Genomic DNA, 22075 nt, shown 5'->3' on the forward strand with positions numbered 1-22075 from the left:
TTATGTCTCATTATCCATGATGAGTCTGGTGCATCTGACATTGAGAACACCCCGTTATCAAAACCCTCCCTGCTTTACCTCTGTCACTACTACGTCCTCCATGTACCCAGACCGTCTTCCCTCTCCCCTTTCCTTGCTCTTCTTTTTTGTACCCTTCACAATTATGGCTGTTTTCTTTAAGTAGCCATGATCACATCTTTTTACCAAATGGGTCTAGGAGAAACCAAGGTCCGTAGAATGAAAGTTCAGTCTCTTTATCCAAACTCGGAGTAAAGCAATGGAGAAGGCTGAAAGATTTATGCACTCTTCTACTCAGCAGTGTTTACTGAGAAAGGCATGCCGCCAGAGGGATTTGCCCGCTTACAAATGAACAAAGGAGTAAATGGAAGCAAGAGTGGGAACTTCCTGTCCAAGTTCTGCACACTTCACACTTCTGCGGGCTTGATATTTACCCAGCAGCTAGAGTGTAATGGACCATGAAGAGAATCCACAAAAATTCCGAGGTCTTCCTAAGGACTTGAGACTTTGAATAATTATTTGCAACCCAAATTTCTCCAGGCTTCACCAGCCTGCTATAAAAATAAGGTCATCTTGATAACAACAGCTAAAATGTAACTGTGGCTCCTAACACAGGGCCTGCAGTCATCAGTGGGGTCTTGCTGCAATATTCCTGGTGAGTCCCAAAGGGTGCCTCACACGTGGCCATGGAAAGTTCATTCTGGCTCAGTGACAACCATGTTCACCAGGCATCCTCTGGGAATCACTTTGCTGGTCCATCATCCACTGATACCCATCTCCCTAGCATATGGAGATTATCTGTCCTCTCCATTGTCCTCTGGGTGTCACCATGCAGACACCAAGGGCTGGCTTTCATGATAAGGTTGGAGGACCTGCACCACTCCATGACTCTAAATCTCAATCAGACATGGTCATCTACATCCGCTAATAGCTAGCAGTGCCTTGGATCACTTCCTGCCCAAGCCTCCAGGAATCCTTCACAAACATAGCCCCTTCCATTTTTGCCGACTGCTCTCTCTCCACAGAGCTCAGACAAAGCAATGATCCATCTTTCTTCACCTCTGCCCCCTCCCCCCCACCGCCACCCCGAGATGAGCTGTGGACGTAATTCCTTTCCGCAGGCCCCCTTACCTCCATGCAAATCAACAAGCCCCACGTTCACAGGCAGCCATGACTCTCTGTGTAAGATCCTCTCCTAGGCCAATAAAGGCCAAATCCTCAATATCAAGGAGTTTGATTTTAAATCTCACTGTTCTCTAGAAGCATCCCAGGGTCTCTCTCCATTCAGTGTATGGAGGACACCTTAAGTAACTAATGCCTAGGTCTCTTAGATCTCAGAGGGCTGCACAGGCAGCTGCCGTCTTTCTCCATCTTGTTAACAAACATTGAGCCAGGAGCTGGAGAAAACAAGATGAGCAAGACATGGTCCCTGGCCTAGTGGAGCTCATAGTTTAATGGAAGAGATGGGCAATTCTGTTACTGATTCTTTAGGGAAGGACACCATGGGAACATGGCATGGGGTCTGGAATCTAAGTCAGACTACAGAGGTCAAAGAAGGAGATTCCAAGAGCAATAAATGCCTGGAGACCTGCTTTAAAGAATAAGAGAAGTCAACTGGATAACAAAAGATGGGATGAAATTGAGTTTTATACGAAAAAAACACGTGGTCGAAGGCTTGATGACTGTGGGAAACCACAGGTAGTTCCACAGTGTCCTAGAAAAGGTGGCTGTTATTTAGAAGACAAGGATCTCTGTTACTGAAATGGTGGTGGGGCAGGGTGCCAATTCAATGGCAACTAACGACAACGATCAGAGCGAAGCGTTTCCTATAATGCAGAGTGACATAACTGCTCTTCAGGTTATAAAAAGTTATAAAAACCAAACTCAATTTCAACTCCTAGTGACCCTGTAGGACAGAGTAGAACTGCCCCGTAAGGTTTCCAAGGAGTGGATGGTGGATTTGAACTCCCGACCTTTTGGTTAGTGGCCAAGCTCTTAACCATCGCACTACCAGGGCTACTTAAAATAATAATAAATCCAAAGGTGAAAAATTCGTTATTGTGAGCCACGAGGTACTTGCTCGCCAAGACTGGAGTTGCCAGTAGACATTAGGAGGTTCGCTTTCTCAGAAAACCCCTCTCTGGTCCCCACCAGTTCAGGCCTTGCGTTTGCACACATTCATTACAGTCCTGTACTTTTCCTTATGATTTTATTAAGTGTGTGTGTGTGTGTGTGTGTGTGTGTCACTTGATGAACTGCATCTCTCGCACCAGGCTCTAAATTCCTGAGCAGACGTCATCTATGTTTTCTCTCTGCTGTATCATTAGTTTTTAGCACAATGCCCAGTACATAACAGATGCTCGACAAGATACGTTGATACTGCTGCTCCTGTCATTATTTGCTATGGTTGTTTCTGCTGTGATGGTGCCTGTGAGAATTTTTCTCTCTCCAGTAATTGGGAATTATGTTTTCAAGGGGGAAACGTGACAGTTTGGTCTATCCAATTCAGCCTGAGCAAATAAGAGGCTGAGGGTTACAGAGGCATTTAGAACGAACGCTCTGAGATACCCTGAGAGCCAAATGCCAAGCGAGAGGCTGGCACTCAGAGTACCCGTTGCCGTCAAGTGGCTTCCAACCCATAGCTACCCTGTAGGTCAGAGTAGAACTGCCCCACAGGGTTTCCAAGGAGCAGCTGGTGGATTTGAACCGTCAACCTCTGGGTTAGCAGCTGAGCTCTTAACCACTGTGCCACCAGGGCTCCTATACTCACAACAGGGAGCTTTCAGTTGAGGCCTGGGATGGAAAGAGAGCTAGATTTGTTCCAAAGGACATCAGTTGGCCAAACATGCAGGACAAGCTGCATAATTCCTAGGGTCCAGCCAGTGCAAAATGAAAATGTGGGTTCCATGTTCAAAAATCATTAGGAATTCCAACATGATGACGGCAGAGCAGTCAACCAAGTACAGGGCCCTATGTGCACAGGGGTGGTATGTCCATGAAGCTGAACTTGCAAACGTGTGTAGTGAATCAAGAAAATCTAAACCTAAGTTTACAATTTTGTTAGAAAATTAAAGAAGCAGTTTTGTATTAATGAAAACAAAAACAGAAATGTTAAAATATCCAGGTGTATTTCTTTTCCCTGTACACTGAGGTCTGTCTTCAAAAGAAACTAGGCTCTTCTCTCCCCTTACCCAATGGGGCCATCTTTAGGTTTCTAAAAAAAAAAAAAAAAAATCTAATAAGGTAGACCAGTTTGCCCCTCTGTGAACTGCCCTGAACTCCTCGTGGCTACGCTGAAACACCCCTTAGATCGTCAGCTATGAGGGTCCAGCCTTAGTTTGAGGCTCTACAGTCCAAAAACGCACGGACTTTGAAGCCAAAATGGGCTCAAATCCCAGCTCCATCATCTATAGTTCAGTGACTCAATGCAAATTACTTAGCCTCTCAGTTTCTTCATTTATAAAATAGAAGCGAGAGTAACTAGCTACACAGAGTGTTTGTGAGGATTAAACAGGCAAGGTGTGCAAAGGGCTTAGCATAATAAATGCATTAAAAAAAATAAGGGACAGCTGTGTGCCCACACATTGCATCAACTCCGCTTTAGACCAAGGCTGAGTGAGGGAAAAGCAAGGTGCCCTCACGTCAGGGGACCCCCGCTCTGGTTTTGCTCTCCTTCCCTAAACTCTGTATAACTTAGCTAAGTCACTGTCGCTGTTCCTTGGGGTGAGGGAGGAGGAGCAGGTGGCCCCTCCTGGCCTTACCACTCACGGTTTTCTCTTCACTTGTCTGGGTCGGAATTTCATCATTTCTGGGAAAGACTCAGCCGGACGCCGTGCCCGTGCGCGCCCAGCCTCCCAGCAGAGCCTCGGGCGGGCGCGGCCCCCTGCCCTCCTCGCTTCTCCCGCGTTGGCCGCGCAGCCCCGCCCCGGAGCCGCCTCCCGCCTCCCTCTCCCCGGCTGCCGGGTGGCAGTCACGACTGTGCGGTCGCCGGCGAGGTGGCCGCGAGCGCGGCGCGGCGGGGCGGGACGGGGCGCGCTCTCCCTGCCCGCGGGAGAGCCAGCGAGGAGGGCAGGGCCCGCGGGGGCGAGGCGCCAGCGGGGCGCGTCGGCGCCTCGGCCAGGATGGGGGTCCCCGGAAGCCGGAGCTGAGCGGCCGAGCGCGCGGAGGGCAGGGCGCGCGGAGGAGGCGAGCCTCGCTGTTCCTCCCGGAGCCCAACACCGTTCCGCGCGGTCACGATGATCCCTCCGAGCGGCGCCCGCGAGGACGGGGTGGACGGGCTGCCCAAGGAGGCGGCGCGCGCCGAGCAGCCGCCCTCGCCTGCATCCACCAGCAGCCAGGAATCCAAGGTACCGCTCACACTTGCCCCAAGACAACACAACTCACTGTTCCCCCTCTCCCTCATCTGCCCACCCTTGCTTCCTCCAAACTGGCGCTCGCGCCGGGGCTACATTGGGTCCCTAGTCCGACCAGGGTCCAAAGACTGTCACTCCCTTGAGACTTGAATGTCCGGCAGGGCTCGCTGCTGCTGATGCTGGTCCGTGTCCCTGTGGACCCAGCCTGGGCGCTCACACAGACCCGAGGCTTTGCGCTAGGCTGCTTGTACCCCGCGAGTACAAGCAATTCTCCTGGACCTTGGGCTCCGAGACGGCTTCCTTGGGTGGTGGTGGCTTGGCTGTTCCGTGCTTTGAACCTGCTTGTGCCCAAAATGCGTGTAGGTGTTAGGCGCTTTCTGGAGGCGGAGGGATGGAGACAGCTGAAGGAAGGTCCTTCACAAAGCTAGGACAGGGTCAGCCCAGGTTGTCAGTATCCCAAGGGTCTCGGAGACCCTTCGCCTGAACTAGGCTCATCCCCTAGCTTCATACACCGCTCATGTCAGAAAACCAGGCACAGGGGAACGCTGTCTTCGCGGGAAAGTTGATCTTCTCTAGTGCAAGTTAGTACTCTAATAACTTACACTTGCTTTTATGAGGAGTTATACAAACACACATACACAAAACCAGCCCTCAGCACTTCTTCTGTCATTGTTAACTCTCCTGCGTGCCAGGCACGTGTTTGGAAATCTTGGAAGAGGCTCAAGTAAAATGTGGCTGCTAGTAGTGTGAAGCCAAATGGCACCGCAGCTGGGAGTGAAAATGGTAAGATGGAGTTTGTAGCTGTGTGGGTTAAATGCAGGGCTCCTGGCTCTTCATACAGATGTCTTGGTGAGTTCCCTAGGCATCCTTGGAATGTGAGGCAGTCCCTGTGAAGGAGCTAAGGGAAGGGGGTCCCCGTTTGGAGGGCAGCTCAAATGGGGTGCGGAGAAGTCCAATCCGTGTGACCCTTCATGACCCATCCCTGGAAGCCGTTGACAAAGTCAGCAGATCAAAAATCTCAGCCTAAAAGGCTGTTACGATTTGGTGGGATGCTGGGGACTGTGCCTTTCCTGGCCACCAGAACCCTTTGCTGTTGAGTCAATTCTGACTGATAGTGACCATGTAGGACAGAGTAGAACTGCCCCATGGGGTTTTCAAGGAGCGACTGGTGGATTTGAACTGCCGACCTTTTGGTTAGCAGCTGAGCTCTTAACCACTGTGCCACCAGGGCTCTGGCCACTGGGTGGTGATCTAAGAGAGCTTTATGCTGTTCTTATTTTATTTTAAAACTTTTTTATGATAAATTCTGGCCATCTGACCTGGGGCATGTACACCAACTTTTCTAAAATTCAGTTCCCTTATCTGGAAATGGCGGCAAAAGCCCAAACCTTCCGGAATCGTTGTGAGGAATACTTGAGATGACCTAATGTCCATCGTGGTACAGTGTAAGGATTCAGCCAAGGCTTGTTCTTCTCCTTCCTGAAGTAAGGAGATGGGTCGATCTCGCTACAGATGATATACTCCAAAGCAGTCTCACTACACACTCGTACGTACCACCTCTCCTCCAACCTGAAGTTTCTGAGTGTCTCATCATCATCTGTCATAGACCATCAGTCACCTGAGGGGTGTGAGTTAGTGACCATTTCAGAGGCCATCTAGGGTGCTCTAATGAGTGTAGCTAAACTCAGGAGTGGAACTGCGATTAACTTTTTGGATTGAGCTTATCGCTCTGCGATGGGTATGTCTGAAACGGGCTTAGCATTTGGGTAAAGAGGCATGTGCAAAGTCAGTTGTATGGGTTTGCTATTTATTAGTGTCCTAAGGTAAATTCCTGGAAACCCTGGTGGCGTAGCGGTTAAGAGCTACGGCTGTTAACCAAAAGGTCGGCAGTTCGAATCCACCATGAGTTTCTTGAAACTATGGGGCAGTTTTTCTTTGTCCTGTAGGGTCGCTATGAGTCAGAATTGACTTGATGGCAATGGGTTTGGTTTTTTGGTTTAAAGGTAGATTCTTTGGCAAAGCAAAAGCTCGTTTAAGGTTTCAGATTTTTAAATGCGTCGGTTTTCCTGAAAGCGATCCAGACACGCAGTGTGTGTTTATACATCCCTAAATGTGTTGCCTTGGCTTAGATGTTCTTGATCAGTGGAGATGGGCCATAGGAGGGAGCCCATGAACCACAGGAAACTGAAGGCAAAAGAATGTGCCTGAATGTACGTTTTTCTTGAGAGAGAAGCAGGCCATTCATGATTGTTTCTAAAGGCGTCCATGCACAGCTGAAAAGCTAACCTTCTAGTGGGGAGGAACCTGCTGTGAGGGATGGCCTGGAACAGGAGCAGAGACAGGCTCTATTCATTCTATACCAGGAACTCCACACCTCAAGCTCATTGGGCATTTACAGGGATCCTTCCACCCTGAAGATGAGAAGCTAGTGAGCAGAACATAAGCAAGACCTTAGAAGTAATTCCATCTTACTCTCCTGGGATGTGTCTGTCTGTGGAAACACTGCGTGGGAACGAACACGGTCCGGCTCCTCCAGGCATTCAACTTGCTTGAGGAAATCTCTTACAATTATTTTTACATTTTAAAACTTTTTTTTTCCTGATTGCAAGAGTGGCAGATAGTCTTTGTAGAAATAGAGAAGCAAAAGAGCACCCATTGGCTTACAATCCAGAGACAACTACTCTTACCATTTCGATCTACAGTTTATGTCTTTTTTCATCTGTTTTTAGATTTTACATAGTTGACGGAACAATAGTGGGTATCCACTGAGTGGTTGCTACATGTTAGGCACAACTTTCATCTTTACAATAACCCCATGAGGGAGATTCTGTGGTTATTTCCACTTTATGGTGAGGGAAGGTTAGGTGACTTGCCAAAGATCACATAGCTAGTTGAAGTGACGTAAAAAGGACAGGGACCCTGGCTGCGTGGCTCTGGAGCCCAAGCCTTCCCCACTGGGCAGCTGCTCTCTCGCACGGGTCCCGTTTACGTCCTTCCACTTTCCCTAAGAGCCTGACCCAAGCATTTTACACAAGATTGTTTTGGTCTTCTCGTTTTAAGAAACCTTTGAAAATAAATCAACTTAGCTACATTATCATGTGAAATGGCTAAAGAGTAAATCTCATCCGGTTTCTTTGCATCTGGTTTTGCTGCTCTTTCCCTGAAAATATATTTATGGAAGTCATTAAATGAAATATCACGGAATCATCTGGAAAATGGGGCCACAACAGTCAGTCCTTCCAGTCCAGATAGAAATGAAGATCCAATGCCCTGAGCACGCGAAATGTTTCCAGATGTCCATTTCCCTCGTAACATCCTTAAAATGCTAACCAGACACAGCACGCACAACTCTGTGTGTGTCTGTGTGTGTATACACATTGTCTGGGGAGAGGACTCATAGCTTATATTGGATTCAAAAGGGGTCTATAGCCTCCAGAGTTTATTTATATATCATTTTTCCACCACTTTTGAGGAAAACAAGACCCAGAGAGGTATAGTAACTTGCCTAATATGCAGTTAAATACCAGTTGCCGTCGTTGGCTCCAGCTCGTGGCAACCTCACGTGTGTCGGAGTAGAACTGTGCTCCATTGGGTTTCAATGGCTGATTTTTTGGAAGTAGATCACCAGGCAACAGCTGAGCGCATTAACCATTCGCATCACTCAGGGACTCCATCTCACAGATAGTATTAATTCCTTTGTCTAAGAATCCTGACTTGAACCTCACAGGGTAATTTGCTCACAACAAACTCCTGTAACCACAAGTTGGTAAGATTGTTTATGTGGTTTTTCCTTTTCTTAAAATTTAGTTGAGTTGAAAAAGCTTCAAAAGCCACTGATGTACCTTACCCCTCTTTCTTTCCACTAGCAATTCCAGAAAGAGAATAGCCTAATTTGTTTTCTAAGTATCTGACAGAGACAATTGAATACAAAGGAGAAACTCGCGTGCGAGCATTTCTTATTTAAGTGAATGCCTTCTCTTCTGCCTACTACAGACCACGTAGAAAGCCTGCTCGCGTCTAATGTGAAGGTTTGGTGTGGTGCCCTTTTGCATACCTTCTGTGACCCATGGTCAGATGTCAATGATGTGGAGGGATGATAGGTTTTAAGGTCAAATAAACCAGAGTTCGAATCTCTTCTTGCCTGGTATCTCTGTGCTCTGTGACACGTCTCTATGACCATGGACAGATGTCCTCAGCTTCATCCTATCTGGGATGGGGATGTTGATACACAATGGGCATGGGTTTTGTAACATCCGTGAATATGTAAAACACCTAATATGTTGTGTGCATTCGGTAAGCATAAAGCACTATTTAATTTCTCTCCATGCTTCCAATGGGGTGGCTTCTGTTACTAACCCAAACCCAGTGCCATCGAGTCGACTAGCCAACCCCAGATGTCAACGCTGGAATAATTCGAATAACCAAAATTAACATTCCAATAGTACAACTGGGTTTTTCTCCCTTTGGACTTTTAGTTTTGCCATTGGAGCCCTGGTGGTGTAGTGGTTAAGCACTAAGCTGCTAAACAAAAGACTGCCCGTTCAAATCCACCAACCGCTCCTTGGAAACCCTATGGGCCAGTTCTACTCTGTCGTATAGGGTCGTTAAGAGTCGAAATCCACTCGACTTCAAGGGATACCATTTTTGTTTTTTTTTATTGGCTGCAGTGAGTTTTCACCTCAGCTATTTTGCATCCCCAAGAAGAAAAGCCGTAGACCCACCCACCTGTGACTAAGATTTCTGAAAGGGCAATGTAAGCTACCCAGTGTCCCAGAGGAGCCTTGGGCCAAGGTGCCCCTCATTCCTACATGCACCTCTCTGGACCTGGGCCACCGTCCAAGCCAGGAGGAAGACATCCCTAACCATAAGCACTCACCTGCTTCTTCCACAAAAGTTTCTGTGTCCGTCAGTTTACTGAACGCCTGCTTTGTGGTTAGCACATCCCAAACCTGGTGAAAGATATTTTATAAAAAGAAAGCAGCAGTAGCTACTATTGGTAAGGAATTTTACTTCTACTCGGGGAGAAGACCAGAGAAATGGAGCCTTGGCTTTGCCTTCAAATCACCTGGGGAACCCAGGTCATGGGCTAGACCAACTAAATGGAAATCTCGGAGAGAAGGCCCCATGCATCCGTGTTTTTAAGACTCCCTTGGTGATTTCATTGTGCAGCCAAGTTTGGGAAACACTGATCTAGACTATACAGAATTATAGAACGTCAGAGTAAGCAAGATTGAACGCCTTCCAGGCAAGCCTCCTGGAGAAATTTGCATTTGATCTCTTTTCTTCTTCACCTCCCATTCATACTTCATTTCCAATAAATGGCTCTGACAAAGGTCACCAGTGACCTCCAGGTTGCCAAATAATTTTAAGCAGATGCAGCTGTCTTTTCAAAGTTGATTATGTTCTTATCTAAGTTATTTTCATGATTATAAAAGTAGTAAGTTACTCAGTGTGCCAAAAACCCTTTGCCATGGAGTCAACTCTGACTCATAGTGACCCTATAGGACAGAGTAGAACTGCCCCATAGAGTTTCCCAGGCTGTAAATCTTTATGGGAAGAGGCTGTCACATTTTCCTCCTGTGGAGTGGCTGGTGGGTTTGAACCTCTGACCTTTCGCCATCAGGGTACCATTTCCTCCATGTAAAAAATTTTTTTTTTTTTTTTTTACATAGAAAACTGAAAAACAGGACAACACAAAGAAGAAAAAAAAATCATGTCTTATACAACCACCCAGAGATAAGGATTGTTACAATTTTTGCTGTATTTCATATGTGTTTCCTATTTACACACACACACACTTAAACAAAATTGAGATAATAGTGTATACATAAATGTGTTTGGTGCTTTTTTTTTTAATGTTATCCATAAACAGTTTTCTTATACTCTTAGATAATCAATAACATGAATATTAAAGATGTCACAATATTGCACTTCGTTGTTCTACCACATTCTATTTAATCAACCCCTTCTGGTTGCATAGTTAGTTTCTTTCCCAGCTTTCACGCGTCTTAGTTATCTAGTGCCGCTCTGACAGAAATACCACAAGTGGATGCCTTTAACAAACAGAAGTCTATTCTCTTGCCATCCAGGGGGCTAGAAGTTGGAATTGAGGGTGCCAGCTACAAGGGAAGGCTTTCTCTCTCTGTTGATTCCGGGGGAAGTTCTAGTCATCAGCCTTCCCTGGTCTAGGAGCTTCTCGGTGCCGGGTCCAAAGGATGCACTCAGCAGTACTTTCTTGGTGGTATAACATCCCGTCTCTTGGCTAGCTTCTCTCTCTCTTTTTTTTTAAATATTTTATGGTGATTTTGGAGAAAATTTATACAGCAAATTAGGTTCTCATTTAATTCAGTGACATTGGTTACACTTTTCACAGTGTGTTAACATTTTTATTATTTCCATTCTGGTTGTTCTGTTCAATTCAACAATTTCTGCATGTACAATTCAGTGACATTGATTACATCCTTCAAGTTGTGCCACCATTCTCACCCTCCTTCTGCCCCCTTTGCCGTAAGACCAGAAGAACTAGATGATGCCTGGCTATCATTAGTGAACATTTTGATCAAAGATTCTGTAGAAGAATCCTGACCAAAAGGGATAAAATACAGAACAGAATTTCAAATTCTTATGGACCCCAAAATTTATGCAGCCATGGGGGCTGGATGGACCCCTGAAACTATTGCCCTGAGATAACCCATAAACCTTTAAAACAGAAATATCCTCTGAAGTCTTCTTAAACCCAAACAGTAGTTTAGCTTAACTGGTAAAGAATTTTTTTTTTTTTATTGTACTTTAGATGAAGGTTTACAGAACAAACTAGCTTCTCATTAAACAATTAGTACACATATTGTTTTGTGACTGTGGTTACCAACCCCATGACATGTCAACAATCTCCCTTCTCTGTCCTTACATCTGATCAGGGATGTGACCTGAGTAAGGGTGTTGCGTCCCACCCTAATCCGCTTTAACATAATCTAGTCTTGCCTCCTTAACCACAGGCAGAGATTAGGATTTACAACACATAGGAAAATCACATCAGATCACAAAATGAAGGACAACCATGCTGGGAATCACAGCCTAGCCAAGTTGGACACATATTTTAGGGGGACACAATTCAATCCATATTAAATATTTAAATATTAAAAAAAATTAAATTATACAGCCTGATGCGTAAATATTTATATACATTTCTGATTAGTTTCATGGGAAGTAAAATTACTGATTCTCGGTATAAACACTTTTAAGGTCTTTTATTCTCACTGACACAGTGCCCTAATGAAAGGTTATAGCATACCCTTTTAAGTCAGCAAATTAGAAGAACAGAAAGTATTGACTTTTTAAAAATTGTTTTTAAAAATTGTTTTAACCAGCATTTATTCACTGTTGTTGTTGATGTTTGTTGGGTGCTGTTGAGTCAATTCCTATTCACGGCAATACCACCTGACAGAGTAGGACTGCCTCTCAGGGCTTACAGGAGCAAAAGGAAGGTCTTTCTCCCGAGGGAGGGCTATTTGTCATATGTTTTTTGATTATTTGTCTTCCTTCTTTTGTGAATTATCTGTTCATGTTTGGTCCATTGTAATAGTGTTCATCCATTTCCTATTGATTTTTAAGAATTCTTTATGAGCAGTAAAACTATGATCTTTCCATGCACATTGCTAACATCTTCCCAGATTGACATTTATTTTTTAATTTTGTTTACTGTCTTTTCAACATAGATTTCCTTTTTTATGTTCTTAAACATCTCAAGTTTATTTGGCTATGGTGTCTTCTTTCCCGTTTATTTTTGGAAAGGTCCCCCCCACTCTAGGAGCAGATAAATATTAACCTATTTCTCTAGATCCTGAAAATATACATTTTGCTTTTATCACTTTATCCATAATTTCTGTTGTTATGTAGTGGAATCTAATTTTTCCCAAATGATTAATCAGTATTTCTAGAACCATCCATTGACAATGATTTGAAGTGTTAGATTTATTTTGTAATAAATGGCAATATAAACCATGTCATCTTATAGGGTCATCTGTCCTATTTTAATGACCCGTAACTTTATTTTGCATTTATTTTTATACTCTACTTTTGTTATTACTATTATAATGTTTCAAGTACTATAGCTTTATAATGGATTTTGCTACTTGAAACTACAAGTACCCTCTTGAGAATTTTACTTATTTATTTAGCTGCTCTCACCTGTTTGTTCTTCCATCAAGTTATAAAAATCCTATTTTGGAAACGACTGCCTGAAACTTTTCAGATCATTTCAGTGAAATCTTCACAGCAGTGAGTTTTCTCGTCCGGGAACATCGTATATCTCTTTAGTTATTGAAACTTCTTTTATGTCTCTCCTAAATGCTTGGGAATTTTGTTAAAATGTTTTCTGTCCAGTTCTCTGCTAGCTCATTCCTGAGTGTCTTACACTCTAGGCTACTATTAAGAGCCATCTCCTTTATATTTTCTACGGGGATAGCCATGGAACCCTGGTGGCACAGTGGTTAAACCACTCAGCTACTGACCGAAAGGTCAGTGGTTGGAATCCACAAACCACTCCTCGAGAGAAAGATGTGGCAGTCTGCTTCCCTAAAGATTCCAACCTTGAGAACCCTATGGGGCAGTTCTGCTCTGTCCTACACACGAGTCTCACTTGACTCAGGAGCAGTGGTTTATTTGTTTATAACTGTAAAAAGGGGATGGAGTCAGTAGGAACATGGGCTTATGGCATTAGAACTCCCAAAGTATGGTAAAGATTAGTGGAGGTATCAGGCTAGTGCTGACTTACTTTAAATGCCACCTTGTTGGTGCTAAGGAGTAGCGTTAACTCTCATGTGTCCACCCATCCACTCTGGAAGCCACTGTCAATAAACACATTACTCCGAAAAAATTAGTCAGTGAAGGCCCTGTGGATCGTAATGGTCTGATCCTGTTGTGCTCCATGCGTTGTGCTCATATACATTGCTAACATTGTCCCCGAGCCTGAGAAAAACAATACAGTGCTCTCAAGACAAATCCGTTTCCAGCCAGCTCATTCCCTACGCCCTTCTTCTGCACCAAGTTACTCCCGACTGAATCATTCCTTAAGACCCCCTTCTTCCTAAATTCTGAACTTCTTACTCATGTTTGGAATTGGTTTGAGACAGCCTTGTTCTTAGCTTACTAAGAGTTTCCATTGGGAATGGATGTGAATTTGTTTCAAATAATTTTTTGGCAAGCATCAAGGTAATCGTGTGATTTTTGTTTTTGTTTTTTTGTCCTTTGGCCCCTTTATGTGATGAATTATATTAATAGCTATCCTAATATTAAACACTCTGTACATTCCTGGAAAAAGTCCTACTTGGCCGTGGGGATTTTCTTTTAATAGACTGCTGGGTTTCGATTGCCAGTGGTTTCTTTATTATTTTTGCATCTGTGTACATAAGGGAGATTGGCCTGTACCTGTCACTTCTGTGTTCTTGGTCAGACTTTGTATTTAAGGCTATGCCAAGTTTAAAAAAATGATTTGGGAAGACGTCTGTGGATATTTGTGTTTGTTTTTGTTTCTTCCTATAAGAAAAAAAAGTATAGAACACTGTAAAAGCCAATCAAACCCGTTGCTGGTGAGTCGATTCCGACCCTATAGGACAGAGTAGTGCTTCCCCATAGAGCTTCCGAGGAGCAGCTGGTGGATTCGAACTGCCGGCCTTTTGTTTAGCAGCTAAGCTCTTAATCACTGCACCAACAGTGGATAAAACTCATAACTAATCCCTTTTTTGGAAGTTTGAAAGAAACTGCCCCAGTAATATCTAACACCTATTTTAAAATAAATTTTGAAAACATTTTTCCAATTTTTATTCTATTCTTTTTTTATGGTAAATTGGCTTGAATAAAGTTTTTGAATTTGTATTCTGCCATAAAATTATCCATTTCAAATAAATTTTTTATGGAAAATTTTTTAATTCTTTTTTTTAATTTTATTATGCTCTAGGTAAAAGTTTACAGTGCAAATTAGCTTCTCATTCAAAAATTTATACACAAATTATTTTGTGATGTTGGTTGCAATCACCACAATATGCCAGCACTCTCCGCCTTTCCACCCTGGGTTCCCTGTACCCATTTGTCCAGTTTTCCTCTCTCTTTCTGCCTTCAGGGCTTAGCTCTTGGGCAGGTGTTGCCCATTTAGTCTCATATACTTGACTGAACTAAGAAGAATGTCTCTCACATATGTTAATGTTTGTTTTATAGGCCTGTCTAATCTTTGGCTGAAAGGCGGACTTTGGGAGTGGCTTCAGTTCTGAGTCAGCAGGGTGTCCTGTTACCATAGTCTCAGAGGTTCCTCTAGTCTCTGTCAGACCAGTAAGTCTGGTCACTTTTTTGGTGAATTTTAATTTCATATAAATTTTCATAACATTGCCGGATGAGTTATTGTAGGACAGCCCTGGACCTCCCATTTCTTCCACGTCTCTAGCAGGACTTCTGCGAGCCTCCGTCCTGTGGACACCTCCTCCCTGTAGTTCTCTGTTTTTGTAGTCCGTGGATCCCGTGGATCTGGATTGGGAATCGGGACAGTTAGACACTGGTGCCCATGTCTCCACTTACCCAAAGAAAGGGCCTCTTGTTCCCTCCTTAAGCCTCTCACTCCTTTTTGGTTCCCCTCCCACTGCTTTAACAGTTTGTCTCTGGTCATATTTGCTATCTCTTCCTCCGCGACACGTCCTTGAATTGTTGATCTTCCCCAGCATTCTGTTCTCAGCCATCAACCCTTCCGACTCTCCACGGTCCCTCTGGGTCCCTTGCAAGATAGATCTTACTTATTATTTCATCCACCAGCTAATAACTCCAAAATCTGAATCCACCCAGACATCTGTCTCCTGAGCTCCAGACCAATACACCCACTGCCCTTTGGACAATTCATCTTGATGCCCTAGATACATTTTAAACTCAACGTGTCCTCAACTAACCCTGTCACTCTCTACTTAAACTGCTCTTCTTGTGTTCTCCTCCAGAGATCATTGTCATCCATGGAGTCAACCAAGCCAGACGACCAGGAATCATCCTTGATGACTCTGAGGGGTTCTGAGGTCAAGAGCAGAGGGAGAGATGCTTGGCAGGCGGTGGATAGGAGAGACGAGATAGGTCTTAGGTCTCCAGAGGCTGCTCATTTATTTAAAAAAGGGAAGATGTGCCTGTTGCCTTGTAGTCCCTGGGTGACGCAAACGGTTAATATGCTTTGCTCCTGACCGAAGGGCGGAGGTTGGGGTCCACCCAGGGGCTCCTCAGAAGAAAGGCTTGCTGATTTGCTTCTTAAAAGTCAATCACTGAAAACGCTATGGAGCACAGTTCTACTCTGACACACATGAGGCCGACGGTAACTGTTTTCACCTGTTGCCCATTCCTAAGGGTCTCCATAGCTGGCATTTCATGTTTTCCTCAGGTCTAGGAGGAGCCGTGACTGTGACGTGAAAGACTGCGGTCAGACACAAGAGAACGTGTCAAGGAGGGACCCAAAACATCCTAGGCTGGTAGGAATGCCACTGCTCCCTCGCCCTCCAAACTGACATCAGCAAGAGAAAAAAGAGGAGCCAGAGTTCTGTGTCCCCCTCACAAGCATCCCTCATCTCCCTCCCATCCCCCATACTCTCCATTTTATCAGAACATGGTAACTTGGAGACCATGGGAAAGAACCCCATCATACCATGTATGTCAAGCACCAGGGGCTGTAGGGCCCCTTTCCTCTCTCTCAGTTTAATCTCCATACATATCTGCACATCTGCTGATCCCATCCTGTCTCCAGCCTCCCCAGAAGTCGTTACCTTCCACTTGACCCTATGGAATTCTTTCACTCTTCTGCAGAGTCCTCTCTGTCATCAGCTTCTTTTCCAATGTGCCCCTCACTTCTTCCTGTGACACACAGTCCTCCCCCTGCAGGCCACTCAAGTGGTAGATATTTTCTCTTCTCTCAGGCCTGGAGGCTGGGGAGGCAGCCTTACTGCTATTTCTAAATTATTGCTCCCCCCTTAGAACTTGTAGTTTAAAACCCCTGCCCTCGGGCTCTCCCACCACTGCTAGCGTAGTCACCTGCCAACCACAGGTGGGTCTCTCCTTTCTGCACAGTGGTAGCTCCCGGCTCATACTCACTCCACTGCTACCAGCCTGTTGCTGTTTAGTCGATTCCCACTCATGGTAACCACGTACGTGTCAGAGTAGAACTCGTGTCCATAGGGTTTTCGATGGTTGCTGTTGAGTCGATCCTACTCATGGTAACCACGTACGTGTCAGAGTAGAACTCGTGTCCATAGGGTTTTCGATGGTTGCTGTTGAGTCGATTCCTACTCATGGTAACCACGTACGTGTCAGAGTAGAACTCGTGTCCATAGGGTTTTCGATGGTTGCTGTTGAGTCGATCCTACTCATGGTAACCACGTACGTGTCAGAGTAGAACTCGTGTCCATAGGGTTTTCGATGGCTAATTTTTTGAAAGTAAATCACCAGACATTTATTCTGAGGTGCCTCTGAGTAGACTCTAACCTCCAACATTTTGATTAGCATCAAGCACATTAATCATTTATACCACTAAATAGGAGCCCTGGTGGTGCAGTGGTTACAAGCTTGGCTACTAACTAAAAGGTCAGCAGTTCAAATCCACCAGCCAGTCCTTGGAAACCCTATGGGGCAGCTCTACTCTGTCCTATAGGGTCACTATGAGTCAGAATTGACTCGATGGCAACAGGTTTTTTTGTTTGTTTGTTAATCTTGGGTGGTTTGCATGTCCTGGAGATGACTCTTTAGATACCCTGACTCCTTTGATCCTGTCTTCCACCCTTTTCTAGCTCAGCCACCTGCTCGAGTGAACATTCACAAGACCTTGTCATTATAATGATTGTACCCACTCCAGAATCTCCGTTTCAAGCTTCCCACTCTGTGACCACCACCTGGTATCTTTCCTTCTAATTCCCTTTCTCTAGCACCCCTATTCCAGTAACATTTCAAACACACCAAATCATAAAGTTCATTAAACCTTTAAACCTACCCCCTATTTTCACTGTCCGTCAGTTTGTTGTTGTCATTAGGTACCGTCAAGTCAGTTCGGACTCCTAAAAACCCTTTAGGACAGAGCAGTACTACCCATATGGTTTCCAAGGAGCGGCTGGTGGATTTGAACTGCTGACCTTTTAGTTAGCAGTCGAGCTCATCACAGTTTCCCCCTTTTCATCATTGTAATTACTCCCTTACAACACCCTCAACTCTCTAGCCCCTCTGTCCCTTTGTTCAAAGTCACAGAGGGAGACTCACCTTGCCTAAAGCCAATTTCATGAAGATTATGGCTCTTCCCATGGCTACAAGACAGAACACAATGTAAAACTGGGAGGCTTCTTGTCAGACCACAGCTTAACAAACGGAAGCACCTCAAATGTGCTAATGTCTCATCACCGTGAATTGTCTTCCTTCCAGAGAGAGTAACTTCAACCCAGTTCTGACTGGAAAGTGTTCTAGAACGTTATGGATTTTATGAGCTTGTTTGAGAAAACAGTACACATCATTTCATAGGTGATGTGTTCATTTGTTCTTGCCGTTAGGGGTATTTTGGCAACCTTTCTTTCATAGACTGCCTATAGGGTGACTTTTGCATCTGATAGTCCAATTTGTCATAGATCATAGGGTCGATGATGGGAAGTATTATAAACTTGTAGATCAGGAGCCAAAAGCAAAATGCCAAGCTATCCGGTGACCTGGCTGGTAGGTGGCCCTTCACTTGTTTTGTCCACACCTGGTTGGCCAGCTGCACAAAGAGGCCAAATCTTTGTCTCTGGCCTGCACACCTGGTTCCCAGGCTGCAGACTGTGAGAGTGAAGATCCATCCCAGAAGCTCTGGGACAGACAGAGGCCCAATTCTGTGCCCCAGACAGCCCCATGTAAAATGGAGCCACCTGTGTTCAAGTGTTTTGGAAAATGCTAGAGGAAGTGGATGGGGGAAGGAAAGGATTAATGCACTTAGAAAGGCAGATGGGAGCAAGGCTCAGGTCTAAGGAGGTAAAGCAACAGAGTGACGGTGACTGCCCTTTAAAGCCTCATGTTCTAGACCCAGCGCTAAATGCCTTCCTTAGACTGCCTCAGCCCCTGCAAGATAGGGGGCTTTCCCACTTGACAGATGATACGCAACTGGTAACTGTCAAATTAAGGAGCCCTAGTGGCGCAGTGGTTAGGCACTTGGCTGCTAACCAAAAGGCCTGCCGTTTGAACCCACCAGAAGCTCCACAGGAGAAAGATGTGGCAGTCTGCTTCACTAAGGATTAAAGCCTTAGAAACCCTGTAGGGCAGTTCTACTCTGTCCTATGAGTCGGAATCAACTAGATGGCAATGGGTTTGTTTGTCTTTTAACTATCCAATTCAGGTCATCTGGCTCTAAAACCTGTGTTACTATGTTCCACATTGAGATAGATATAGACAGATAGATAGCCGTCAAGTCGATACTGACTCATAGCAACCCTATGGAACAGAGTAGGACTGTCTCAAAGGATTTCCAAGGAGTGGCTGCTGGATTCGAACTGCCAACCTTTTGGTTAGTAGCTGAGCTCTTAACCACTGTGCCACTAGGGCTCTAGAGATAATGATATAGATATATAAGTAGATATATGATAATAGCTGCTCATCTACTATTAAATGATCATTTGTCCATGTGTCATATAACCAACCGTTTGAGTGTCATGGGTCATTTTGAGTCCTAGTCCATAGAATGTGGAAGGAACATTGGAGGTTATCACAGGAAATTCTGTGATTTTAGGGTTAATTAAACCTAGGACCAGAGAGGTTGAATTATTCTCGTAGTTACACAGCAAGCACTATACCCCAAAACCACAGAACAGACCAAGGAGGCCTAGATGTGGAGTTGGGAGGCCTGGGATGACCTTTGCAGAATATCATCCAGAATGATTCGAGCCACCTAGAAAGGTCCTGTTAAAACACTAATTGCTGGGACCCACAACTAGAGTTTCTGATCGGGTCAGTCCAGGGCGGGACCTGAGATTTCTCAGTTCTAACAAGTTTCTGGTGATGCTGACCTGTTGGCACAGAGGTCACTCTTGGAGAAACACTGCCATGTAGGTTTCTGCCTTTTCTGTATATATGTGGCACCTGTACTGTTAATTTAGTGCATCTGCCATAATTACATACAGGCGTTCTCTTGATCCAAGATGGCGTGGAGACAGCCCCTGGGTGTATGAGGGCTCTGAATGTAGCCTCTGTCACCCAACAAATGGCCAGAATTAAATCACCTGGCAAGGAGGGCAGTGCCAAGACCACGATGCGTTGGCCCAGCCTCTCCTCCACTCCCACGCCTCACGTCTACTTCCCCAGCTTGTGGACTTCAGGAAGGCAAAGGAGGTTCATAGCGCCGTAACCTACTTGCTGAAACCTCCAAACAACCTTCCGTGTTCATTTTAAAAGAACCAGAGAGCCAAGCTTCTAAAAAATGTTTCTGTCCCTAAATTTTGGAATCATATTGACTTTTACCAATGAGTCTCCATCCCTTCTAGAAATAAAGGAACATATGAGCAACTGGAGGGTCATGAAGAAGGCCAGAGGGACCCTCCAGCTATACATTTGCTTGACAGGGATTTCACATCTGAAGACAACCTCTAATCCATCCACAGCTTGAACCAGGTTTTTCTGGCATATTCCTAGAGGTGCGCTCGTGTTCAGAAAAATGTTCCTTCCTTTAAAAGGCATTAGCAAAAAGACAGTAAGTTGTATTACTTCTAAAGCCTTGCAGAAAGCTGCCATAAGGACCTGGATAGAAAATGGCAAGTGTGTCAGATTGGAGCTACAGTTAGAAATGCTGCCCGGACCCAAGGAAGCCTGCCCTGGCTGGTTTAGGAGCCCAGGTAGGAATGACGCTGCAAAAGCAGTAGCAATAAACAGCCCAGGACCCCCCAGCTGCTGCCTTCAGGCTCCTGGAACCTGCCTCCTCTGCCAACTGGGAAAACAGAACTGTGGATTCTTCAGAGCCTTGTGTCACAGCAAGACAGAACCAGCTGTGTAATTTATAGGGTCCAGGAAAGGTGAAAATGCAGGGCCCCTTGTTCAAACAAGAATTTCAGGCGACAACAGCGGAGCGTTAAACAAAGGTTGTTCCAAGTGCGGCCCTGTGCGACCAGTGGGGTGCCCACGAAGCTGGCCTGCAGCAAGACTCCCATTGCAGAGTGTGGCGCAGGAAGGGAAGGGGGTGAGATTTCCTGAGGCCTTGCTGTGTGCGAGGTGATCCATGTCGATTATTCCAGTTACTGCTCACTGTACACATGAGGAAACACGGAGGCCAAGGTTCAGGAAGTGAAGTGGCTTATCCATGGCCACGTGGCTGATTGGTGTCTGCACCGATTCGCGTCCATTTCCGGCTCACAGGTCCCTCTTTGTTTGTTTTCACTTTTCCCCATCCACACTTCCACATTTCAAGTCCCTGAGGCCGGGACGGCTTGTGGGGAAGGCACTTACATCTGTTTTCAAATTGTTTTCCCTGCGAGGCCAAATAGCGAACATTCAATAAAGTTTTTTTTTTTCTTTAATAATTGCAAGAATTAATAAATGATCCTGATTTAGCACTGCTGTTGTCATCGTTAGCTGCTGTCACATCGGCCCCTAACTCGTGACGACCCTGAGCACAACGGAACAAAACACAGCCCGGTGCTGTCCCATCCCCGTGATCAGCTGCAGGTCAGATCATCGTGATCCACAGGGTGTTCACTGGCTGACTTTGGAAGTAGGTCGCCAGGCCTTTCTTCCTAGTCTGTCTTGGTCTGGAAGCTCCTATGAAACTTGTTCAGCATCATAGTAGCACAAAAGCCTCCACTGACGGCTGGGTCATGGCTGCGATGAGATGCATTGGCTGGAATCGAACCGGAGTCTCCCACATGGGAAGGCAGGAATTCTACCACCAAACCACCACTGTACCCTTAATACTAACAGTAATACTAACACTAACAGTAATATTAACACTATCACTAACAATAATGCTGACACTAATGCTAAGAATAATATTAACACTAATGCTAAGAATAATATTAACACTAACAGTAATACCAACAGTAATGCTAACACTAATAGTACTAACAGTAGTATTAACACTATGACTAACACTAACAGTAATGCTATTACTATTACTAACACCAATGCTAATGCTAACACTAACAGTAATACTAAACTATTGCTGACACTAATACATTAATACTAACACTATTACTAACACTAACACCCTATTACTAACAGTGATACTATTACTAATGGTAATACTAACACTATTACTAATATGATTACTAACAGTAATACTAACACTAGTACTAATATGATTACTAACAGTAATACTAACACTGTTACTAACAGCAATACTGACACCAATACTAACACTATTACTAATACCAACACTAGTACTACTACTAATAAAGGCGGAAACACAGGAGGAGAAGGGGGGAGGGGGAAGAGGGAAGGAGAAAGAGGGCCAGGAGGAAGGAGGAAAGATGACATAGACATTACCGTGTACCATTTTACAGGCCTTATCTCATTTAATCCTCACAGGCTGCTGCCCAAGGCTCCAGCCTCAGGGTGTCTGTCCAAGCAACTGAGAGCATTAGTCAGGAGGTCATCCAGAATGGACTCAGAGGACAGACACAGGAGCAGAACCCAAGATAATTCCAGACTTCAAAAATCATAATGATGAGAAAATAATGATGATGATGAATATAAAAGGC

At 44.9% G+C, this 22075-nt stretch overlaps 1 protein-coding gene across 2 annotated transcripts in view; it reads left to right on the forward strand.

The window, feature by feature from the left end:
* Positions 1-4190: 4190 nt before the first annotated feature.
* The window catches only part of STAC (SH3 and cysteine rich domain), a 134939-nt gene continuing 117054 nt past the window's right edge, over positions 4191-22075 (forward strand). For both annotated transcript variants that reach the window (XM_064277454.1, XM_064277455.1), the window contains exon 1: positions 4191-4364. In XM_064277454.1, coding sequence (XP_064133524.1) covers positions 4254-4364 — 111 coding nt within the window. In that variant the 5' untranslated portion in view covers positions 4191-4253. The remainder of the gene's footprint in view (positions 4365-22075) is intronic.

This window comes from Loxodonta africana, chromosome 27 (assembly GCF_030014295.1).
Source record: "Loxodonta africana isolate mLoxAfr1 chromosome 27, mLoxAfr1.hap2, whole genome shotgun sequence".
Lineage (NCBI taxonomy): Eukaryota > Metazoa > Chordata > Mammalia > Proboscidea > Elephantidae > Loxodonta > Loxodonta africana.